Genomic DNA, 21,128 nt, shown 5'->3' with positions numbered 1-21,128 from the left:
ACGGTCCCGGACGCAGAAGGATTCCATTGGTTGGCGAAAGCAGTTTTGACCAATGAGGGTTTAGTGACGCAACCGTCCCTCAGCGGTGAGGAGAGGTACTGCAGCCTTCAGAGGAATCCTTTTGTCCCCACTGACACGGCATCCATCAGGAGTCTTTGTTACTCCTCCACTGCAGATATTATGAAATGAAGGCTTTCGTCAGATTCTTGACTGACCTGACTCTCTATATTAATATCACACATCCACACCGACTGATTATAATATTGTAATTATATTATGTTATACAATAATTATCCCTCCAAAATGAATCAGTACTTGGTACTAGTCATAATTATAATTGTCAATATCTGTATTTTTATCAGTCAAAATACCAACTGTGAATATCTGAAATGACAGTTTTACTCGTCAATATGTATCATAGATATCTGATATTTGTTAATAAGCACAAAACCACCAAGAACAGCTGAGGCTGATGGGGATACAGTTAGTACTGCAGGTAATTGGTCATTAACTAAAGTTTTGGATTAAAATATATTTTGACCTGATGGAGGCGCTGCATGAAAACACCAAAGTCTTTTCACATTAAACAATAATTGGTTTTTTTTAAATTTTAAATTTATTTTTATTTTTTTTAATAATTGAGATGTGTTCATTATATTATTGACTATCATATTAGATTTTAACTTTTACACATTTTCAGTAATGTAAAATGGCCATAATGAGCTATTGGCCTGCCAGATTTCTTAAGATACATGTAGGCACAGTACATTTAAATAAAATGTTCGGTCCCTGTCCCTGGTTAGGCTTTTAGGGGACAATACACACATTTAAACACTCTAATACAGCCATAGAAACATACAATAAAACAAACATACACAAAAATACTGCTTCAAACTGTGATTCTACAAATGACAATTATGAGCAATGAAAATGATTAAGAACAACAACAACAAAAAAGATTGATGTATTTCGTTGTTCACAGGTTGGCTTTTTAGTTTTGACTTTGTATTGAAAACTTTAAAATCAATCTGTTTTTATTCCTGATAGCAAATGGATTCAAAATTTGCAGGCCTTTACATGGACAAGAGAATTGAGTAAATGTTTTATGTCTTTCTTATTTGCAGTCTCCTCTAACTGCTCCCTTTGGATTGGCATTTTTTTCTCCTATATTTTAAAATCATTTGACAAACTATAGTTCTGGAGCAATTCACAGACTTATCAATCTATTTTATGAATGAGTGATTTATAAATTTCCCAAAGATTAATTAATTACAGGCAACTTTTTCTGAAATTTACAATGGTTTCATTTTATTGACTTGTGATCCAATATTTCATGAAGAGCTTGTTTGTATAATGACATTACGGGTTTTAGGTTGCCTGGCCTTATGATGGTTACATGATAAAAATGATTCGACAGAATCCCGCTGTGCTTATACTGTGTAGTTCTGCTGCCTTTATCAGTAAACGAAATCTTAGAAGTCAAAAACAGTTAAAGTCAAACGCGATAGTACTACACACTTTCATAATATGTGCTTTAATTGGGAATCCCATTTACAACATCTATCCATCCACCCTGGAACACTTTTGATGTCATGTGATGTCATAATGTGTAATGTTCTAGAATTCTAGTGAAGTACAGTTCAGGTTGTCAGCAGTTAATAGCAGTGCATCCACGAAAGAAACCCACAGAGCTTCACCCGAGACTAACAGTGTATGGTGCACAAGACATAGCTCTCACAAAGTTATCAGTTGGATTAAATATCTAGATATTAAAATATCACAAAATGGAGTACTTGACGAGCCGTCGCCATACCACGGACCTCTTTCAAATGTATGAGAAGGAGTTCAAGTTTCTTCACGGTGAACATGATGCGCTGCTGCTGAAAAATGCAACGATGAAAGAGCACTACAAGAAAAGGCTAGCAGTAGAGAGGGAGGAAAGAATGGCCCTGAGTCAAGAAATTGACGAACTTAAGAAAAAGACTGAGAAAGTCAACTTTACAAAGGTTGACAAGGTGACAAGTGTGACGGCCCCCACCTCAGCCTGGAAGACAGCTGGTCAAAACCTGGAGGACGATAAATTAACCGAATACCAGGTGCTTGCAGCTGAGCTCAAAATGGAGAAGATGATGAGCAACTCTCTGTCTCAAAAAGTTAGGAAGCTTAACGACCAGCTCCAGTTGGAGCGGGACCTTCGAGTGACGGCAGAGACCAAAGCAAGAGAGGCACTTATGAAGAAGCATGAAATAAATAACTCACAACAGCCCTCAGTAACAAGTCAGATGCTCAGCTATGATCTTAAGACCATGGAGGAGGGTCTCAATCAACAAATCCTGGAGCTGAACCAGATACTTCAGAAAGAAAAGGAATTAAGGGTCAAAGAAGAGGCAGACAAACGTGAGGCGGTCAAAGTGGCGGAGGGCTTTTGCAAAGAAATTGAGGACATGCAAAGGAAACTAGAGGTTTCCAAAAAGTCCTGCAATGATGCCTTGCAGAAGCTCAAAGAGGTGGAGAAACGCAGTGAGAAAATGGACAAAAGCTACACAGCGCTGAAAAAGGAAAAGGATCGTCTCAAACGGGACATTGTAGAGCTGCTCAAGAACCAAAACTACCTGGCCGACCAGATCGAGACAGACAGCCTGAGAGAATTTGAGACACAAGAGACTCTTTGCCAAGAATCAGTCAAGGTGGCAGGTGCCCATTGCAAAAAAGTCGAGGATTTGCAAAGGGACCTGGAGGTTTCCAAGAAGTTGTGCAACCAAGCCTTGCAGAAGCTCATAAGGTTGGAGAAGCGCAATGAAAAAAATGGAAAACAGCTACATTGCACTGAAGAAGGAAAAGCACAGTCTTGAATGGGACATTGTAGAACTACTCAAGAAGTAAAATGATTTGCTGGACCAGAAAGCCCGAGAGACTTTGAGATACCGGAGAATCTTTACCAAGAAATAGTAATGCTCGAAGGGGTCGGAGAAGCTATAGTCTTCTAAATTCTGTTTTTTTTTTCACTTTGTATTCTTGATTTTTTTTTTTAAATGTCATACATGATAATATCTAGGGCCTTTATAGTTTGATTTCTTTTGTGTGTGATGGTATAGTATGAATCACCCAATGACACTTAAATACCCGGATTATTGTATATCATTTATAAATACTTGTAACTATAATATTTTTAAATATATCAAGTCATTTTTTCTACTTAATTACTTAATACATATTTATCCTAGTTTTGATATATAAGTGCTGTTGTAGTTAATCAACAACAAAAATGATTATTTATTGGCTAGATGTTAATATAAATAACATATTCCCTATTTTGTTGCAGCTACTCTGGTGTAAATTTGCAATATTTTTTATATTTGATATCGGTATATTATATGGATCAGTCTATTCACTACTCAAAGCTGAATAGGTGTAATTTTTAAAACACACCAATCTTACAATCAACTCACCAAGGTGGTGTGTGGTAGTGCAGAGGGGCAACACACTGCTGCCACAGCTAGAAGGGTTAACATCTCATCAGAACACACTCCATCTGTAATAACATTTTATATATCCAAGATGGTATTTCTTTTTAGTCAAAGTTTTTTTTTTTTACCTCTATTTTCTGGTTATTTATTTTTTAATTTTTCTCTAATAATCAATTCGTTATTTTGTGTATAAAATGTTAGAAAACAATGAAAAATTCCTTCTGTAGTTTCCTACAGCCATTGATAACATCTGAATTTTGTTTTGTCTGATTGGCAGACCAAAACTCAAACATGTTTTGTTTACGATCATGCATGACAAAGAAAAGCAAGTTCTAACATCTCAGAAAGCAGGAACCAGCTAATGTTTGACACGTTTGTTTAAAAAACGACTTACGTGATATTTTGATTATTTAATAGTTGCATATATATTTTTGGTTTATCAAGTAATGGATTGGCTGACTATTTATTGAAGAGTTGTAGAGACGTTTACAGGGAAAAGTGTAGCTGTGAAGTGAGACTTTCAACAATGTACACAACAATAATAAGTTAATTAACCAAAAATGATCTCAAAACTTACATTTGGAAATTTAGAATTTTTTTTTTGTTATTCACACATTTGGGTGGAGTGGCATGTGCGAGAATTGTACAGATGTATTATGGGCATTATGCCCATGAGATGGGTATTATTTCAACAATTCTGGCGGGTGTTTATCCTCCTCTGGTAAGCATGATACTTGCTTTGTCTTTCTAGCGCTTCAATTAATAAGAACAAATGCTCCAGTGGACAATTATTACATTTCTATTACATTTAATTTAGCTGACGCTTTTATCCAAAGCGACTTACAATAAGTGCACCATGAGGGTACAAAACCCAGAACAACAGGAATCAGGAATTACACCAGTTACCTCGGGAGAAAGCTCTACAGAGCATCTGGACAGAAATCCAGTTATCAGTGTTTTATTTGCATCACAATTGCAAGGCTCAGTCAAAAATGACAAACACATTGCCTACAGCCAAAGAGATTTTTCACCACCTGTCAAGGCCTAACTTGTCCTTGTGAGAAATTGATGAAGATTTGCTAAATAATTTATGAACCCCAAATAATGCCATCGGAACTACCCATAAGCCCCTTATAATCGGTGCCTTATTGAGTAGGTGTAATGAGTAATGGCCTGCCTGTATGACATAATTGATACAATTATTTCTACAATGGTATATTCCTATTCCATTTTTCCCACCACTGTTATCTTTAGCATGTGCCGTATTCAAGCAATGAGCTTTTTGAACAACGTTATCCTCATTAGAAGGAAGAGCCTATAACTGAACCTTGCTGTATGTAATGGCTCTCTAATGCATCTATAGCTTTGAGATAGGGTCAGAGTAGAAAGAAAACGCAATAACCTTAGTAATTATGGCTGACAGCTTCATCAATGCAAATGAGGACTGACTGATTTAATTTGCCTCTCAGCCCTGTAAGAATCCTTCAGCCCATTCAAGCTATCAGATATGTGAAGAGCGCTACTTCTTCCAGGAGCCTTTGACAAATGCCAAATATAGGAAAACCACTACCCTTTGTAATAGAAAAAAAAATATGCAGTTATATGTAAAAGAATCTGCGCTACTGCATCACTGATTTGGATTCCCAGTGGTGACTCCTTCTTGGCAGTGCAGTGGTTGCATTTGGTAAGCCTGCAATGGATCCCGGCACTAACAACTCGTACTCAGCAAGTTCACCAAATGTAATTGCAGAGTAGAGTGCCCTCTGCAATAACCTGCATTGCTGTTTTCTGATTTGACGCCATCATCGGTAATCCCACAATTTCTGTTTAAGAAATCCTTCATGGTTCAATTTGTGTTAGCAACGCTAACCTTAACTGAAGGGTTACAAACCTTAACGTACTTGATTAGCGATACAAAGTCACCAAACACATCTCTGAAATAATAATAAACCGATAGTCTCAGTTAATGATGTCCCTTTGGTGGTGCATGCAGTATTAACAAACACACTTTAACTTAACCCCCCTGTTGTCCTCGGGTCAAAATGACCTGCAGCTGTGTTCAACCAAGTTCTATTTTATTTTCATATTTTTTGGGATCATTGGTGACAAGGAGGCTGTGAGGGTTTATTTAAAGAATGATCACCAATGATCCCAAAAAAATATAAAAATATAGAAATAAAATAGAACTTGGTTGAACACAGCTGTGGGTCATTTTGACTGCACAGTGAACCTGGAGCCTTTGGTCACTGTGAGGACAAGAGTCTTAGGTACAGTTGGCTGCTTTGTTCTGCTGTTTTGCACACAAGGAGATGGGATTTAAATTGTGATGTCCAGTCTCAAAGTCGCACGCTTTGCTCAACCACTCATCCACCCTGATCTTTGACAGGTTTTGCTGTGCTATAAGAGTAAACCCATGAAAGTGAATGTACCAGGGAGTCACAGAGATGCAGTTAGAAGAAATAAGGACTAAATACAGACAGAACTGGACTAAAACGAAGATCTGGGCTGCTCAAACATTGCATGTGTTTGTGCTGTTGTCATTAGAAGTACTTGGAGCGTTTCAGAGTGAATAACAGTAACTTTATTCGTTATTAAGTTGGACACTGAACTTCACAGCAAACAACAGGTCTAAGCGGGCTCGGCCCTCTACTGTAAAATACACCCACCTTCAGAAAGTTTTCCACACACACCAGCCCAACAAAAAGTTCAATTAAAGCCGAAGCACAACCGCACCAACATATCCTTAAGCTCCTCACACAGGGGTTGAATTTGCAGTCATTGTAAATTCCTCCGCAAGGTCACAGACACAAAATGCCTCACAATTAGTACAAGCCTTGGACCGCTGCCTTTCAGTCAGTGTTCGCACCATGGAAACACTAACTTTGTATCTGAGCTGGATGGAAATTTTACAAGATTTAAAAAACAGAATCACCACAGAGGTGGGCGACAGGCTCATAGCAACACAATTTATGACGCTACATCATATTTTTCTTTCTTGAACCCACATGGATATGACTAAGAACCGAACTGAAACCCTCCCTCTGATCTAGAGGTTTCTTTTAATTCAACCAACCTCACATTTGACAGCTTTATTGTGACTTAATTGGGCATGTATGAAGCAGGTTTTTACACTCAAAGATAAAAGATACATCAAAATATCCAACAGATATAGCGGCAGCACATCATACAAACACGAAGGCTCTGACCTCAGGGCTGAATTTGTCTGAGATTTTGTTTCTGAATACAGAATGCTATCATATAAGCTGCAGTATTAGAGCAATAATAGTTAACAGTGGTATTTCCTCTGTAAGACTACATTTCTTACATAATGCTACAATCATTGTAAGCAGTAAGCTCATACAGGATATACCATACTTTCTTAAATGGATGAGGTTAATTGCTGATCTTTTAGATGAGTACAATAGCTGAATTTAGTGGCCGAAGATAAGGCACACAAACAAGGCACAAAAACACATTTTCTGCTATAACTACTGTATCAGATTTAAACAGATAAATATATTACTTATTAGCTCTACAATAAGAATTTGTTTTATTAAGTCTGGTTGACCTAGTGACGACAATTACAGCTACAATAATCCAGGAAACCAAGACAGTAAATTAGTTGCATCATTTCTTTCTTTTTTTTTTACAAGATGAAACAAAGACGTTGTATACGTCACATCAAACAGTGGTACGTACCAGGTGAAATGATGTAAATTTAATTTCCAACATCAAAAACATTAACATTGACAGACTGCTAGTCCAAATAACAAACTGTTTCATTCAAAGATGAAAGAACCACAGGATAAAGCTGAGAAGGCTACGCACTACTATTTAAATTAACTCCTCAATATCACATTCCAGGCTGTCAGTTAGCTCGCACGCTCTCGGTTATTAAGCTGACAAGATGACATGTTGAGCAGAAAGTTACAGTAGTCACACATGTAACTGAAAGCCGTGTTATGTTGGCTTTTGCCTTGGAGCCCTCTTCACATGTGGTTGTGACTTTGCGCACAATATTCTGCATCACCGAGATGAAGCGCAGCATCACAGCTGAAAACGTCCCAAGGTGTGGAATAATAGTTTCTTCCTAAGTTCAGCTATAAAGAACGACGGCCGCTGATGTTTTGACAAAGAAGTCTCGTCAAACTCAACCGTCTGATGAAGGAGAAAATACTTTGATTCTGCATCTTCAGTGCGCGAGTCGTGAATCACAGCGGATGATCCCTGAGAGCTTATTAGATATCCTACATATTTTTACTGTCAAAGTGAGACGATTCGAAGATAAAGGCTATTCACAGATTTACAATACAGCAAAGCACCGCACTACAATTCACGTAAAACACATTCAGTTTAAAAGAATGCTCATAGTGCACATTGTTCCCAAAGTAACCAGGTTCAATCACTTTTTTTCATTCTGTGCCTGAAACATCAGACTTTTTGTGCATCTGAATACTGTAATATTTACTTTCATGATCTTTAAGTCTATAATATACAGGTCATATGAACAAAATGTGAATGTGGTCAAATACTTTTGGTTTATTTTGTTTGGACATCTTTTGTCATCTTTGCATTGATGACATAGACAATGTGAATTTAAAAAGAGCACGTCCTCTCACTCCTTCAGACAGCCTGTCATGAATCTAAAATAATATTCAGTGATTTAATCCCAGGGGCATCTTTGCACTTGGACATTCACTATCTCAAAGGCTTTTAATCTAAAGTTAATTTTAAAAACCGAGTCTCGTGTCATTCTGTATTTTTCTCTTTGTCAACAAATACTTTTAAGTTAAACAGAAGCCAATTTAGGCCTATTCAAGACATACATCTTTTTTAAAATTAAGTCACATATACTGTGTAGTTAGTTAGATTTAAAAAAAAGTCTTAAATACTTTCTGCACTATAGTTTTTAGAAAGACGTACTCACACAAGAGTAAATGGTGCATGAGTCAAGGATTATTTTCAGCAGGGGAATTACTTTTACTGTGCTGGTAAGTATTTATGGCCTCAGAGTAGTGCCTGTGAAATTAGTTGGATTGTTTGTTTTTGTCTGTCGTGGAGTTTGTTGACTATTAGAAACAATATAGATAAGCACCAGGCTTATCCTTCTTTGACTGACATGCTGGATACAGGAATGACATCCAGCCCACTCTCTGGCCTCTTGCTCATATGGCAGTGGTGATTTGAGTCAAGCCCAGGTCATTGGAGTCCTCCCAGCTCTGATAGGGCATCGAGGACCTGTCCATTGCTAGTCATACGGGCCTGGCCTGCCTCATATCCCCCCGAGCTTCTGCGGGGCATGTGTGGTCCCGCAGGGTGCTTCTCACGCGGCTCACCCTGTGGCAGTCACTGTGTCCATGGGCTCTGGGGCAGCAGAAGTCCCTGAAGCACCTCTTGAAGTTCTCGTCCAGGAAAGCGTAGAGGATGGGGTTCAGGCTGCTGTTGGTGTAGCCCAGTGCCACGCAGAAGAAGTAGGCGCCCATGACGGCCGTAGTCTCTGGCACGTTGACTGACAGCGTCTTGACCAGGATGAAGATGTGGATGGGCGTCCAGCACACCACGAAGACGGCGACCACCACCAGCACCAGTCGAGTGATCCGGCGCAGGTTGCGGTCCTTCTCGGGGGAGCCCGACAGCAGGCGCACACTCTTCAGCCGCATGACCATCAGTGTGTAGCAGACAGTAATAATGATGACGGGGGCAACAAAGGCAAAGATGAAAACGCAGATCTTCATCAGGGTGTCCCAGTAGGAGTAGGGCTCAGGGAACTGTAAAGCGCACTCTGTAGTCCCTGTCAGTTTCAGAACAGCAAAGTTAGAGGAACAGGTTTGACCAGTCAGATACAACGATACAGAAAACAGAAAGACTTCCGCAGAGTGTGCAGCCATGTAGCTCTGTGAATCTGCACTGGGCTGCTCGGCGCTAAATTTCAGTATGTAAACATGGTGGTGTTTAGTGGGAATAATACAAAATGCAAAGTACAACTGAATGTAATTACTCGTTCAGGTGTTACGATAATGGTATGAGATGGCACTTAATGGGAGATGTATGAAACATTTTTTTTTTTTACATACTTCTAATAAATGCCAAAATAAGGAAATTAAAGTGAGGTGTTGCTAAAAATCAAATATATCACTGAATATAATAAAGTTCATCCCCAGGGGCACATAAGTATGTTTCCAAAATTCATGGTAATCCACTCAGTCGTTATTTGGTCCAGTTGAGACCAAGTTGCAACCCACCATGATGTCACCTGTTGGTGTGTGAACTGCCATTTTGAAACCTCTAGTCCGACATTTTTGCCATTGCAATCTTAGTTTTTTGGAGCCTGAAGTGACCATATTTGAACATACTGGGGAGCAGCAAGGGATCGATCTAACTGAGAACACTATACTACACCAGAAACCCAACGGCACCACAGACATGCATGTCAATCAAACCAGGCATGCCCCCAAACATACCTCTCTTTCAGGCCAAATATCTAATTAAAGATGGAATTATTGTCAGAAGAACCACCAAAACAACAGATCAGAAAGGTTTAATTTAGCTAATGACACTATATTGACCCTTTTGAAGAGGTATTAGTAATTTATGAGAGAAGTTGGCGCTTTTTGAATGGGAGTCTATTAGTGCCAGAGTTTTTTTTTTTTTTAGAGCCAGCCACTAGTGGCCCTCAATGCAATCACATTGCAATGGCTTCACTTTTTAGACCCAGAGACTATGTCCATTTTTAGAGGTCAGACGTTTCTCTAAATATCAAAAAAGGTCTTTAAATTAATTAGGATTCATCCTTTGGGGACCATGAATGTCCATGAAAAGCCACTAATAGTTAGACCAGAACATTTCAGTCTGGACCAAAGTAGTGGATCAACGAATCAGCTCCGTCTCCTTGGAGCCGTGCCAGTAACAAGACTAAAAGATGCAATGCCAGCTCCTGGGCAGTAAAGTTGTCAATCCAGAAATCTAAGTCCAGAATTAGATTCATGAGGTTGCCTCAAAGGTCTCGGTAAAGTGCATTATTCTTATGGAGGTTTATTAGAATCATGGATGTCAGACAGACGGTACAAAAAGAAACACCCATTATGCCTGTCATTGCCTCATCTAGCGAAGTAGCTAATGCAGACTCTTATCAAACCTATACTGATCATCTTGTCCATGGAATTTGAAGTGGCCAAGCCAATTCATATAATTAAAGGCAATTATGCTGGAATGTAGAGGATATTTAAGTTGGAAATGGACTACAATAGTCCCTTAGCAACGGATATTTTGTCTCTTCAGACACAGTCAGGAATAAACCAGTGAAGCATTAGAAGAAAACCCTGCTAAAAATCAGAAGTTGAGTCATAACAGTTTAAAACAAAAGACTGAAGGTTTGCGAGGTTAATGTACCGTTATGGGTATTAGTGCTGCCGAGCACCATGGCAGGGATCCCAGCAGCTGACGACAGCACCCAGATGATCACATTGATTATCTTGGCCTTGACGGGTGTGCGGAAATCCAAGGCCTTAATAGGGTGGCACACGGCCACGTAGCGGTCAACGCTCATCATGGTCAGGGTGAAGATACTGGTGAACATGTTGTAGTAATCGATGGAGATGAAGACTTTGCACGCCACCTCGCCAAACGGCCAGGAGCTGAGTAGGTAGTCGGTGCTTTGGAAGGGCATGGTGGTGGTGACCAGAGCGTCGGCCACGGCCAGGTTGAAGATGTAGATGTTGGTGGCAGTTTTCATTTTGGTGTATCTGCAGTTGGAGATAAAATAGTAAATGGGTTTGATTGTCATTCGTCTCGGTTTTACCTCTTTGTTGTTTCAGTCTTTTGAAAGGTGTAGAAATGAAATCACCTTTAAAGAGAAGGATTCAACCCAGTATCATGGCAAAGCATGTAATACATCCCTAGTCCACTAGAGGGCAGTGTGTCTTTGTGGCAGTTTTAACGCTAACCACGTGTTTTTTCCCAACCACAAACACAGTTTTTCCCCGAACTCTTTTGTTTTCCTAAACCCTTAAACACTTCTGCATTGGCTTCACTTTTCAGACTCAAAAGCTAATTTTCATTTTTATATATACAATCTATGGCCTTGATACTGCCACACTGTCCTCTAGTGGACTGTAGGGTATATTACACGTTCAACAGCCAGCCTGCTTACACAAAGTAAAACTAAAAGAAAAGGAAGCAAAGGGAGGAAAATAACCGTTTTCCACTTTTATTATCTGAATTCAAAAGCAACCTGTAAAATGTAAAGATCTTTAAAAAAAACCTTTACACTGAACCAAAATGGAAAAGATGAGCTTTTAGAGGAAACACCGTCTAGCCTATGTCAATCACTGCAAATTTGTCTACAACGCATTATATTCTTAGGAAATAGAAAATCATTTTACTGACAAAAACACCAAACAGAAATACACACGCTACCCCAGGAAACCATAGTGGCTTAAACAACTAAAAATCCATTATGTGTAAACTAATTTAATTCGGTTATTTCCTTTTAAGCCTCCCTTTTCTACGAGATGCCGGCGATTTTTTTTTTTTGTTTTGTTTAAATCCTGCAGCCGAGTATGCAGGGAGTTCCAAACTAAATACATTCATGACAGCCCATGAACAAACACTTAGAAATGTCATTAACTTGTTCAATACGCACCAATGTCTATCGCTGTAGGACAATTTCCACGCGCGCAAATACGCACTTTGTGACTGCCATTGTTTTTTGACACAACATGCACGCAAATGTCCGAGCTGAAAACTCACCTAATGATGACATACATCACCAAACAATTGCCCACCAAGCCCACCACAAACACCACGGAGTACACGGCGACTATGATGGGGATGATGGGCGACATCGGCTCGGGTTCAACATCCCAGGTGCCGTTGGGAGTGTAGTTGAAGATGTCCGATAAGCCGGGTTGCCATGTGAAGTTTGGGACGCACTCCCCGGGCTGGCCCGAGGGACACCGGTCCTCTTTGAAGATGTGCACCACGCTGCTCGCCATGGAGCTGAGAGCTGCCGCTGGGCGTAAGCTGACCGCACAACTTAAATTGGTACAAAGACAGCTGATTTTCCGACGACTGCTAAAAAAAAAAAAAAAAAAAAAAAAAAAAAAAGACAAAACAAATCTTCTATCAGGCTCTGTGAGAGAGAGAGAGAGAGAGAGAAAAGGAGCGCAACAGCCCGATCAAGGAGCGCAACAGCCCGCTCAAGGGCATCACAACAAAATGGTGTAAAACCACTTACCTGTTTTTCTGCTTCCAAAAAGTTCATTCAAATAAACCAAGTCGGACGAGGAGTAGATACTTAGACGCTCAATCACAAACTAAAATCCGGATGTGGGAAATGTGGCAGAAACAAGAGGTTTCTCAGCAGTTCGTGAACGATCATGAAAATGCACTGCCTGTGCCACCGCTGCGTCCCCGAAGGTGCGCACTGAACGCCCGCACTGCTCATTCAGTGACATCAGAGGCTGAACCAAGAGCTATGACAGAGGATACAGCCGGCACAAAGGCTCCAACCATCTGAATCAGTCAGCTGAAAATCAAGCCTGGTTAAATTTTGCATTATTTCCGGCACAATGCATCAACGAATGACTCCTCAGACTTGTAAAAACTCTGACCAAACCCATCTGCTTACCACCTTCACCCAAACTGTCCTCAGAATATAGTTTTGTGCTTCAATCAGGTGTTCATGAAATTGGTCAAATTCCTCGCCTTAAGAATGTTCCCTAGCAACTCCAGAGAAGTAGCCATGCAGCAATGCAAAGTCCTCGATGTTGAAAAGGCATGAAGTATAAGAAGGACATCTGACAGTAGTCTTCGGACGATTGCATCTGTGTATTGCCAGCAGCAACAAATTGATAAGCAATACATTTGCAGAGATGGGCACTCAAAGGGAAGGCGTTTTTGGCTATACTGCTTCAGAGAAAACATGTTCCGACTCCACTTTGGTCATATTTAGTTTTGCTACAAGAGAAGAAGGGTCTCCTTCTGATAATTGCCTTTCAGCTTTCAGAGAGCTCGTAATAGCTGTACACCTTACTCGCTGGCAATTTCCTCAGATGTATCAATTTTAGTTTTCCACATTTACTTAAACCATGAATCACAATCACAAAAATGAATGACTCAGTCACAAAAATACTAAGGGCACTGAAAGGTCAAAATGAAAAGAGAATCTACAACCCCCCCCCCCCCTTCCCATTGATTTTTTTTTTTTTTTTTTTTTTTTTTTTAAATCACAGGCTTTTCTCTCCCTCCCTTTTTTATTCTCCCCCAACGGAGACAGACTCCAGCACCGCTTCCTCTCCCTCGTTTCATGCACAGTTGTTGCTTAGAGACCCATCATTGCCAGATGTTGCTTGAATGACAAAGCCTTTTTGTAGGTGTGTTGCTATTGTCAAGGACCATACAGGCTTGACTTTGCGAGCTGGCTTGTGTTTGTCTGTACAAATATTTGATGCAAATTTACAGAGTTGCTACTTGAAACTGAGGGTAACGGCGAGTGAATCACATACAGTACTTACCCTGAATCTTAATGACACGGTGCCAATCTGCCACTCGTTTTTTTTGGTGTGTTTTTTTTAGTACCAGAGGAGGAGAAAATGCTTGTTATGCAACCTCCAGTGAAGCAGGGTCAAGAATAAATTCCCTTTTGCGTTTGTCTCCCCTTTTTCAACCCGAGGTGTTAAAAGGCTTCTGATAATTGTTTCATGAGGAAAACAGGTGCACAACATTGAGGGAAAAACATTAAAATTAGTCTACCCTTTTTTGGGGGATTTCCCAAATGATTGTAAAAAAAACAAAAAAAACATTCATTCAAGTGTGCTTCACCAGCCAATTACTAGTGTATCTCATTTCGGTGTTTTTCATTTCGTTCTCAATTTGAAAATTGGCCGTCAGTGTCCTGTTGATCATTCATTGCTATATTAGATGAACAGAAAAGAACAGCTGCCTCAATTTCTGAGCTGCTTTTGAGATAAAAAATAAACTCTCTCTTCCTTCAAGCAACAAAATGTGGATTTAAAACAGAATTTCTTTCCAACTACAATTTAATACCCATTTGATGATTATTGATTCACCTTCAAAATATCTGCCTTCCCCTCCCACACTAAGCCATGCTGAGTACAGATTCACCTGCTTCAAGCCCTAAGGTAAATCCATCGTTGGAGCAGTTCACTGAAACAGAAAATATTAGACTTGAAGTGTGTTTCTCACTGAGCAAAGAGACAGAATGAACAGCAGAAAACTGGAATCCACTATTAGGAATGAAACTAAAGGGAAAGAGGCACATATTTATATTATAGTAATCTAAGAAGACAGTTTATGAGTTCATTGTCTTGTCTTTAACTCCATCATGTAGATCCAGTTTTACCTAATTGATTATTTTTTTTTTATTGTTGCTGAAAACAGCTGCCCGCTGGAAAAGAGGCTGATGAGAGCGATAGGAGTGAATCAAAACTGTAAAGTTACAGACCATAACTTAAAGGGAAAAACCTGGTGCCATGCCAAAGCGTGTAATACACTCATCAGGCCACTAGAGAATATTGTGTTGGTGTCACATTTTGCCTTGTTCAGGCGTGAAAAGTAAGGTGCCGTAGATTTAGGCACCGAACTTACTTGGTTAGGGAAGATCAATGTTTGGGTTCAAATATGTAACTTTCCATAGTACATGCCACATAAGGTGAATAAGTTACGCTGTGGAAGTAACTTAGTTACATACTTAAAAGAAATCAATGTAAAGCCATGCGTTTGTTCCATCCATCCACTCCCGATCTCCTCCCCTCATGGACTTTATCAGTCTTTGTACGTCATCGCATGACCTTCTTCTTTGACCCTGGTCATACGTGTGTGTATTTTTCACGCGAGAATTAACATTACCCTGACGCGGTATCCTCTCGTGGACTGACGGGTGTATTACACGCTTTGGCGTGAAATAGGCCCAAAACTTAAACACAACAAAGTGTGCAAAAAAGTGACGATTTCTGAATACTTTCTAAAGCGACTGTACGTTCTCAGGATCCTATCTGATATTCAATGGTTTAGATTTATTAGGTCTCGAGCACTGAATGGTGCGAAAGCCCTATTGTTATCCAAGGATTTATTATTCTTCCGCTATTATATCAATATTTTGTTTTCGTTGATCGGTGTGCCTGTGGCGTGGCGGCCATTTTAAGCGTCTTGCCATGAAACTATAATTGCTGTAAATCTCATGTACATGGACCGACCTTCTCCAAACTTTACATGTATGATAACTGTCCGGGCCTGAAGACATCGGTATGGTCAAATTCTGCTCATAGTCATAGCGCCCCCTGCTGGAAACTAAACTGTTCATACTTTCACATGCTTCGTCGAGCTGGTTGATCACTGAACCTAAATTCGGGTGAGAATAGCCTTAACATGTCGATGATAATATATTAAGGAGTTCGTGCGACTTTTTGAAGGCCGTCACCGTGGCGATGCGGCAAAGTTTGATGTTCGCAGTGACACAGGAAGTTGATGTTTAAGGTGAAACGATGCTCCAAACCTCACGAAACTTTGCACATGCGTCAGGCACCAACTTTCAGTTTTTGAAGATGTTAAAGCCGCCTGTCTGGCTTCTTTGTCTGGAATATCCTGAAAGGGCAAAATCAAAGAAAAGAGGGGTGACGGGCTTTTGTTCATTTCTGTCCGGCAAGTAAAATGCTTCTACAAAATGTGACCATTTCATCGACTCATAAAAATGACTGAAAGGATTTGAGGGTTTTATGATATTATCAGTTAATATTAGGTATTAAGAAAGTTGATTATTTAAAAAACTTAATTTGAGATACATGGAGAATTACTCTGCACATTTTCTTGAGCTTGAAGTCTTTACGTCTGGAGACACATTTCCTTTATTAAGAAGTAAAAACATCTCAGGAATCGTTCATCTTACTCTCATGTCAGATCCAGATCTAGAGCGGATTTCCTCCACATGATGCTGCAGCAAATTACTGGCTCAGTAATCGATCTGGATCTTAAAGACTTAAGCATTAATATTCTCAGGAAGAGCACAGATACGATTACAATATTGTTAACTATTAGGGAGAGACATGTTGAGTATCCGGCATTGTCTGGTCTTGTGCGCCAGATGCCAATTCTTGCCTAATTTATCTGTCCATCCATACATGTGAAAACAATTATATGAGCATCACAGACACCTTAGTAGCATACATCCACTAATTACATTTGGATTTGGATGAAAATGACTGGTTTGTGAAAATGTGATCGGCATGTGTTGTGTTGTCCCTTTACAGGATTCAGCTGCAGTTTGGCACTTTGGCACTGACATCGTATTGGAACAAATGTTCTTTTGGGGCGCACAATGATGTGTCCTAAAATTAAAGGGTCATTTAAATTTGGTCAAAAGCAGGCAGTGGTTTCAAGAGCAGCAGTGCCCAGAGCCATTCAGGTTACTTTGTAAGCCTGCGTCACCACCATTATAAACACTCTCTGCAACCTTTCTCCTCATCAGCCATGCTTTCAGATACATTCTATAGGGCTGAAATATTCTACTATATCTCTATATCTCACTTTTTTGGATCTCTTTTGCATCTGGGAGACTTTTGTTTTTAGCCAGACAGCAGGGATTTTTCAGTAGTGACAGAATTGTAAACTGAGACACTGATACATGAATAAAAACGTTACTTGGTAAATAATGCATTTTGGGAAGTGAATTCAGATCTTGCATTTACAGTATACATAAAGCTGCCATCACTCAGCATTAGGTAAATGGATGACAGTCTCAGTGCTTCCTAACTGTAGGCATCTGAGAGAAAAATCTCCATTAAATGGAACATTTAAAGTCAGATTTCATGTTAACAGACAAGTCACTCAAGAACAAATTGTTATTTATGAAATGTTTCAGTGTCTGAAATTCCAACCCAGTGTGACTGCACACAGCTCAGCAGGAAAATGATTGCTGTGCACCTGCACTCGGTCAAGAACGAGAGAAAGTCGGGCTCTGAAATCTTTAGGACTCGGAATTCCGGCATCCATACAACACGGCTGATCTCACAGCGCGAGATAAATATGTATCCCCAACGTAATGCTGCACACAGGAGCATTTATGTCAGGCTTTACAGAGCAGCATAAACAATACATGTGCAGTTGTGTTTCTCCTTGGCTGCAGCCTCAAATCGAGCGTCACGCTGCGTGGCTGTCGGCAGAGTCTTGTTTTGATTGTCACTATGGGAACGAGCAGTCCCTGACCCATAGTTAAGCGAGCGAAGGGATTTGATCGATGAAGCAAGGCAACAATGCTCCTCTCTTGGTGAGTGGATACGATAATGTGCAAGGCTGAGCAGATGAAGATGTCCAACTCAAACAATTCGGGAGCACGAGTTGGAAAACTTAAGTACCTGGATATTGACGAGATATTCAAGAGAGAGGGAATACAGTAAATTGAAAGGCTGAGATAAGACGTACGAAGGCCATATCTTCAGGCGAGGTTCATTAGTAAACCAAAACTCAGAGGCTGACTGTGCACACAAACAACCAGCCTCTCCCTTCGCCTTGACAACAAATGCAGGGAGCATAGTGAAAAGAATAATGAAAAAAAAACAACCAACAACACAGTGGAGGAAGAAAACGCATCTGTTTCAGAGTCCAGAGTTCACTGAGTAGCTGCAGGTGGGGATGCACTGAGACCACAGTGTGCCAGCCACTGTAAATAGTGCTCAGAGAGCAAAGCAGCGCCAGGCGACTGCAGCCAGAGGCGCTGAGCCTCTACATCAATATTGACTGTGCGTACGTCCCAGCTCTCCACATCTTTTTAAAGCAGGAAGGGATGACTGCATCAGTTTGCAAAAGGGAGAAAGCTGATTTTTAACGCCTCCGAACAAAAGATGAAGAACTGGTTACATGCCCAACAGACCAGGTGTTGATGTCGAATGGAGGTTCTCCCAAGGTTAAAACCTCGTACGCGGGAGAATCGCAAGGTGTCGGCTGGAACGTCGAAGCAGATTATTTCTGTTTTCAAGGAAGAGTTTAATTCCTGTTTGAGCCAGTTTGATTTCTGCAGGGGATTCAGAGTTGCAAAACTATCTATTTTCCTCGTGGAGTTTAACTTCCGCACTGAAGGCATCTGTAAGCAGATTTCCCCTGGGCACGCTGCTGCCATGTCTGGGTGTCTGGCTGCCTCACGTGTCAGCAGCTGTGAGTACAGCAGACAGTAGCTGTGCTGTAAATACTAACCCAGTTGTACGGGATGTAAAAGTTTGGCCACCGCAGGGCAAACGCTACATTTTGTTGATTTTCAAAGTGGGAAAGAAGGAAATAAAATCCCTGCAGCTAAATGAGCTTTTCTGCATCTGTTAAAGCACTCGTACTTTGTTTAGTTCTTAAAAAGTTTAAACCATAATTGTGGCATACGCAAGTTTAAAGTGTCACAATTATTATCACTAATTATCGCTGCTGTTACAAAGTTAAATGGTGTATATCATTTCAGGTCTCCCTTGAAAAAGAGATTTTTTTTATTTTTTTTTTATTTCAATGGGACTCCTGGTTAAATATGATGATGCTTTAACTTAATGAATAATTGTTTGTTTCAGTTGAGTTGTATTGGGATAATACTGCAGGAAGTTTAATCACTTTTTAATGTGTAATTTGTATAATGTTTATGATAAATTTTGAGTCAGAGAGAAGCTGCATGTCCTCAGTGGGAAAGCTTCAGTCACTGCAAGGATCACTGCTTTCTATCTCAGTTTTTCGTGATCAATTCATTGGTGTTAGTTCACATCAAGACTTTGTGACTTTGTGAGACTTTATTACAGTATGGAATGTTGGAATTTGCACTATAAAGTGTAAACATCTTGTTTCAAAGAGGGCTAGTTTGTCAGTGACTCTAAGAGTTTACAACAGAGATTTAAGATCAGGCATAAAAATGTATTTTCTATTTAATGAAGATGGGTCTGTTATGTCAAGATACCAAAAGTAATTATTTCAAGTGTGAGAGACTTATTACAGTTATGGCTTTCCACAGAAATGTGCCAACACTGACAGACGTGCGTTCTTTTCCTTCAGGGATTTATTAAAAAGAAAAATGAAATGCAGCGCCTGAACCCGGTGCAGCCGGCGCAAAAAAAAACCAAAAACAGCCTTGGGCGGTGTTTCTGTAAGTTACTTTTAAAACTCCGATGTCGTCCCTTATCAACACCTGTGATAGAAGGCAGGCTTCATTCAACTGGCTGTCTCCTCTAACTACAGGGAGAACCTGTCGCATCGTAAGGTTTACAGCTGATTGTTGGAGTTACTGTGTGCGCGCTGCATGAGCTGAAAGACCGAGGGGAGAGCTGTGAAAAGCTTATGTGCAGAAAAGGTCAAATGAAACGGAGGTCAAACACCTCCGATTCAATTCAAATTCTGAAGGGAACACTCCACCAACTCAAATCAGCATCTGAAACCCAAGTTCCTGTATAAGATAGTCACCAAATTGTTTTCTTTCATGAGCCACTCATCCACAAAAAATGGGATATGCTAATTTTAGGGGAAGATCGTGGGCAGAAGCAGGTTTTAAAATATTGCAGGTGTTTTTTTTTTTTTGCCGTTTCAGTGCGACGGGGTGAAAACAGGGCTCTGCAGTTATTGTGCACGAGACAGAAATTAATGCAAGAAAGAAGTTTGTCCAATTCGGTTCAGTAAACCATGTTAAATGCATAACAAGAAGCTTTTTGTCTTGTTAAGACGGAAATCCAAAGCTTTAGAAGATCCATGAAACAACCTTAATACGTCTGTGAATTTTGGATGAAGATTAAATGTCATGTTGTTAACATCATAAGTTTACAGTATTTAACAGGCGACTGAAGATTTTATTTGTCAACAAAGGATCAGACCAAGAAGGCTACAATGACTGAATGGTAATTTATTCCTGTAGTCCTTATACATTTTAAAACCGGAGTGACTGATTATTTATTTAATTAATTTTTTTTTTTTTATGTTAGGTCAAGCCAAAGTTAACATGTTCATACGACTTGTCTGCCCAACAGTTCAGAAACCAAAGATATTCCCTCTGCAATTGCAGACGACTACAGAAACCAGCAAATATTAACGCAGCCCGCTGTATAGAAGCAGAAAATTGAAAATAAATTCACTGGCAATCAAGTATCAATTCATCAACTAATTCTTGCAGCTCTATTTGAAATAAAGTCCAACAGAATCTATAAGAAGATAGAAAATGATTGTCATTGAAAGTGGCATGTAATATATACAGTATTTATTTTATAAATGTGTGAAAAATTGAGGTAAAGCAAATACATTTCAATGTAGGTGTTTTATTTTTAACTTTTCAATATTCTTTTAAACTAGTATTTCCTCTTTGTTTCTTTGTTCGGGTTTGGTGGGGATAAAAACATTGAGAATGATCTGTTGGCACATTGTTTACAAAAGTCCCGTTGAAAGTCATACGAAAGGAAAAAAAAAAAAAAAAATCATTTCACAATACCTCCATCGTCCATATTTTAATCCTGACCACATTTGATTTCTTCTTTTAGAGCACATATATGCAAACAGGACACAAAGAAAACCTTTAAAAAAAAAAGAAAGAAATGGTTACTCACCCCGTCTTGATGTGCGCTGCTGTCAACTACTTGGAAATCCATCGAGTGTGATCTCTGGAAAAAAACAGACTCAACATTCTTACGTAGTTAATCTCGG

The 21,128-nt window shown here is 39.7% G+C and overlaps 1 protein-coding gene across 3 annotated transcripts; it reads right to left on the bottom strand.

The window, feature by feature from the left end:
- Positions 1-6,507: 6,507 nt before the first annotated feature.
- oprk1 (opioid receptor, kappa 1) lies at positions 6,508-21,044 on the bottom strand. Of its 3 annotated transcripts, none has more exons than XM_069157719.1 (4): positions 21,032-21,044; positions 12,216-12,539; positions 10,857-11,209; positions 6,508-9,258 (listed from the first exon to the last, which is right to left on the bottom strand). In XM_069157719.1, the coding sequence occupies exons 2-4, from the start codon at positions 12,458-12,460 to the stop codon at positions 8,720-8,722; spliced, it is 1,137 nt and encodes a 378-aa protein (XP_069013820.1). In that variant the 5' UTR covers positions 12,461-12,539; positions 21,032-21,044; the 3' UTR covers positions 6,508-8,719. The 3 variants fall into 3 exon arrangements, with proteins under 3 accessions (XP_069013820.1, XP_069013817.1, XP_069013818.1); XM_069157716.1 differs by lacking the exon at positions 21,032-21,044 and adding an exon at positions 12,703-13,632; XM_069157717.1 differs by lacking the exon at positions 21,032-21,044 and adding an exon at positions 12,703-13,632 and having other exon boundaries at positions 12,216-12,536.
- Positions 21,045-21,128: the final 84 nt, after the last annotated feature.

This window comes from Embiotoca jacksoni, unplaced genomic scaffold, assembly GCF_022577435.1.
Source record: "Embiotoca jacksoni isolate LCO1_2020_lvr unplaced genomic scaffold, fEmbJac1.0.p SCAF_22, whole genome shotgun sequence".
NCBI lineage: Eukaryota > Metazoa > Chordata > Actinopteri > Embiotocidae > Embiotoca > Embiotoca jacksoni.
Note: the sequence above shows the minus strand (reverse complement) of the source record. Positions and strands in the feature narration are given on the sequence as shown.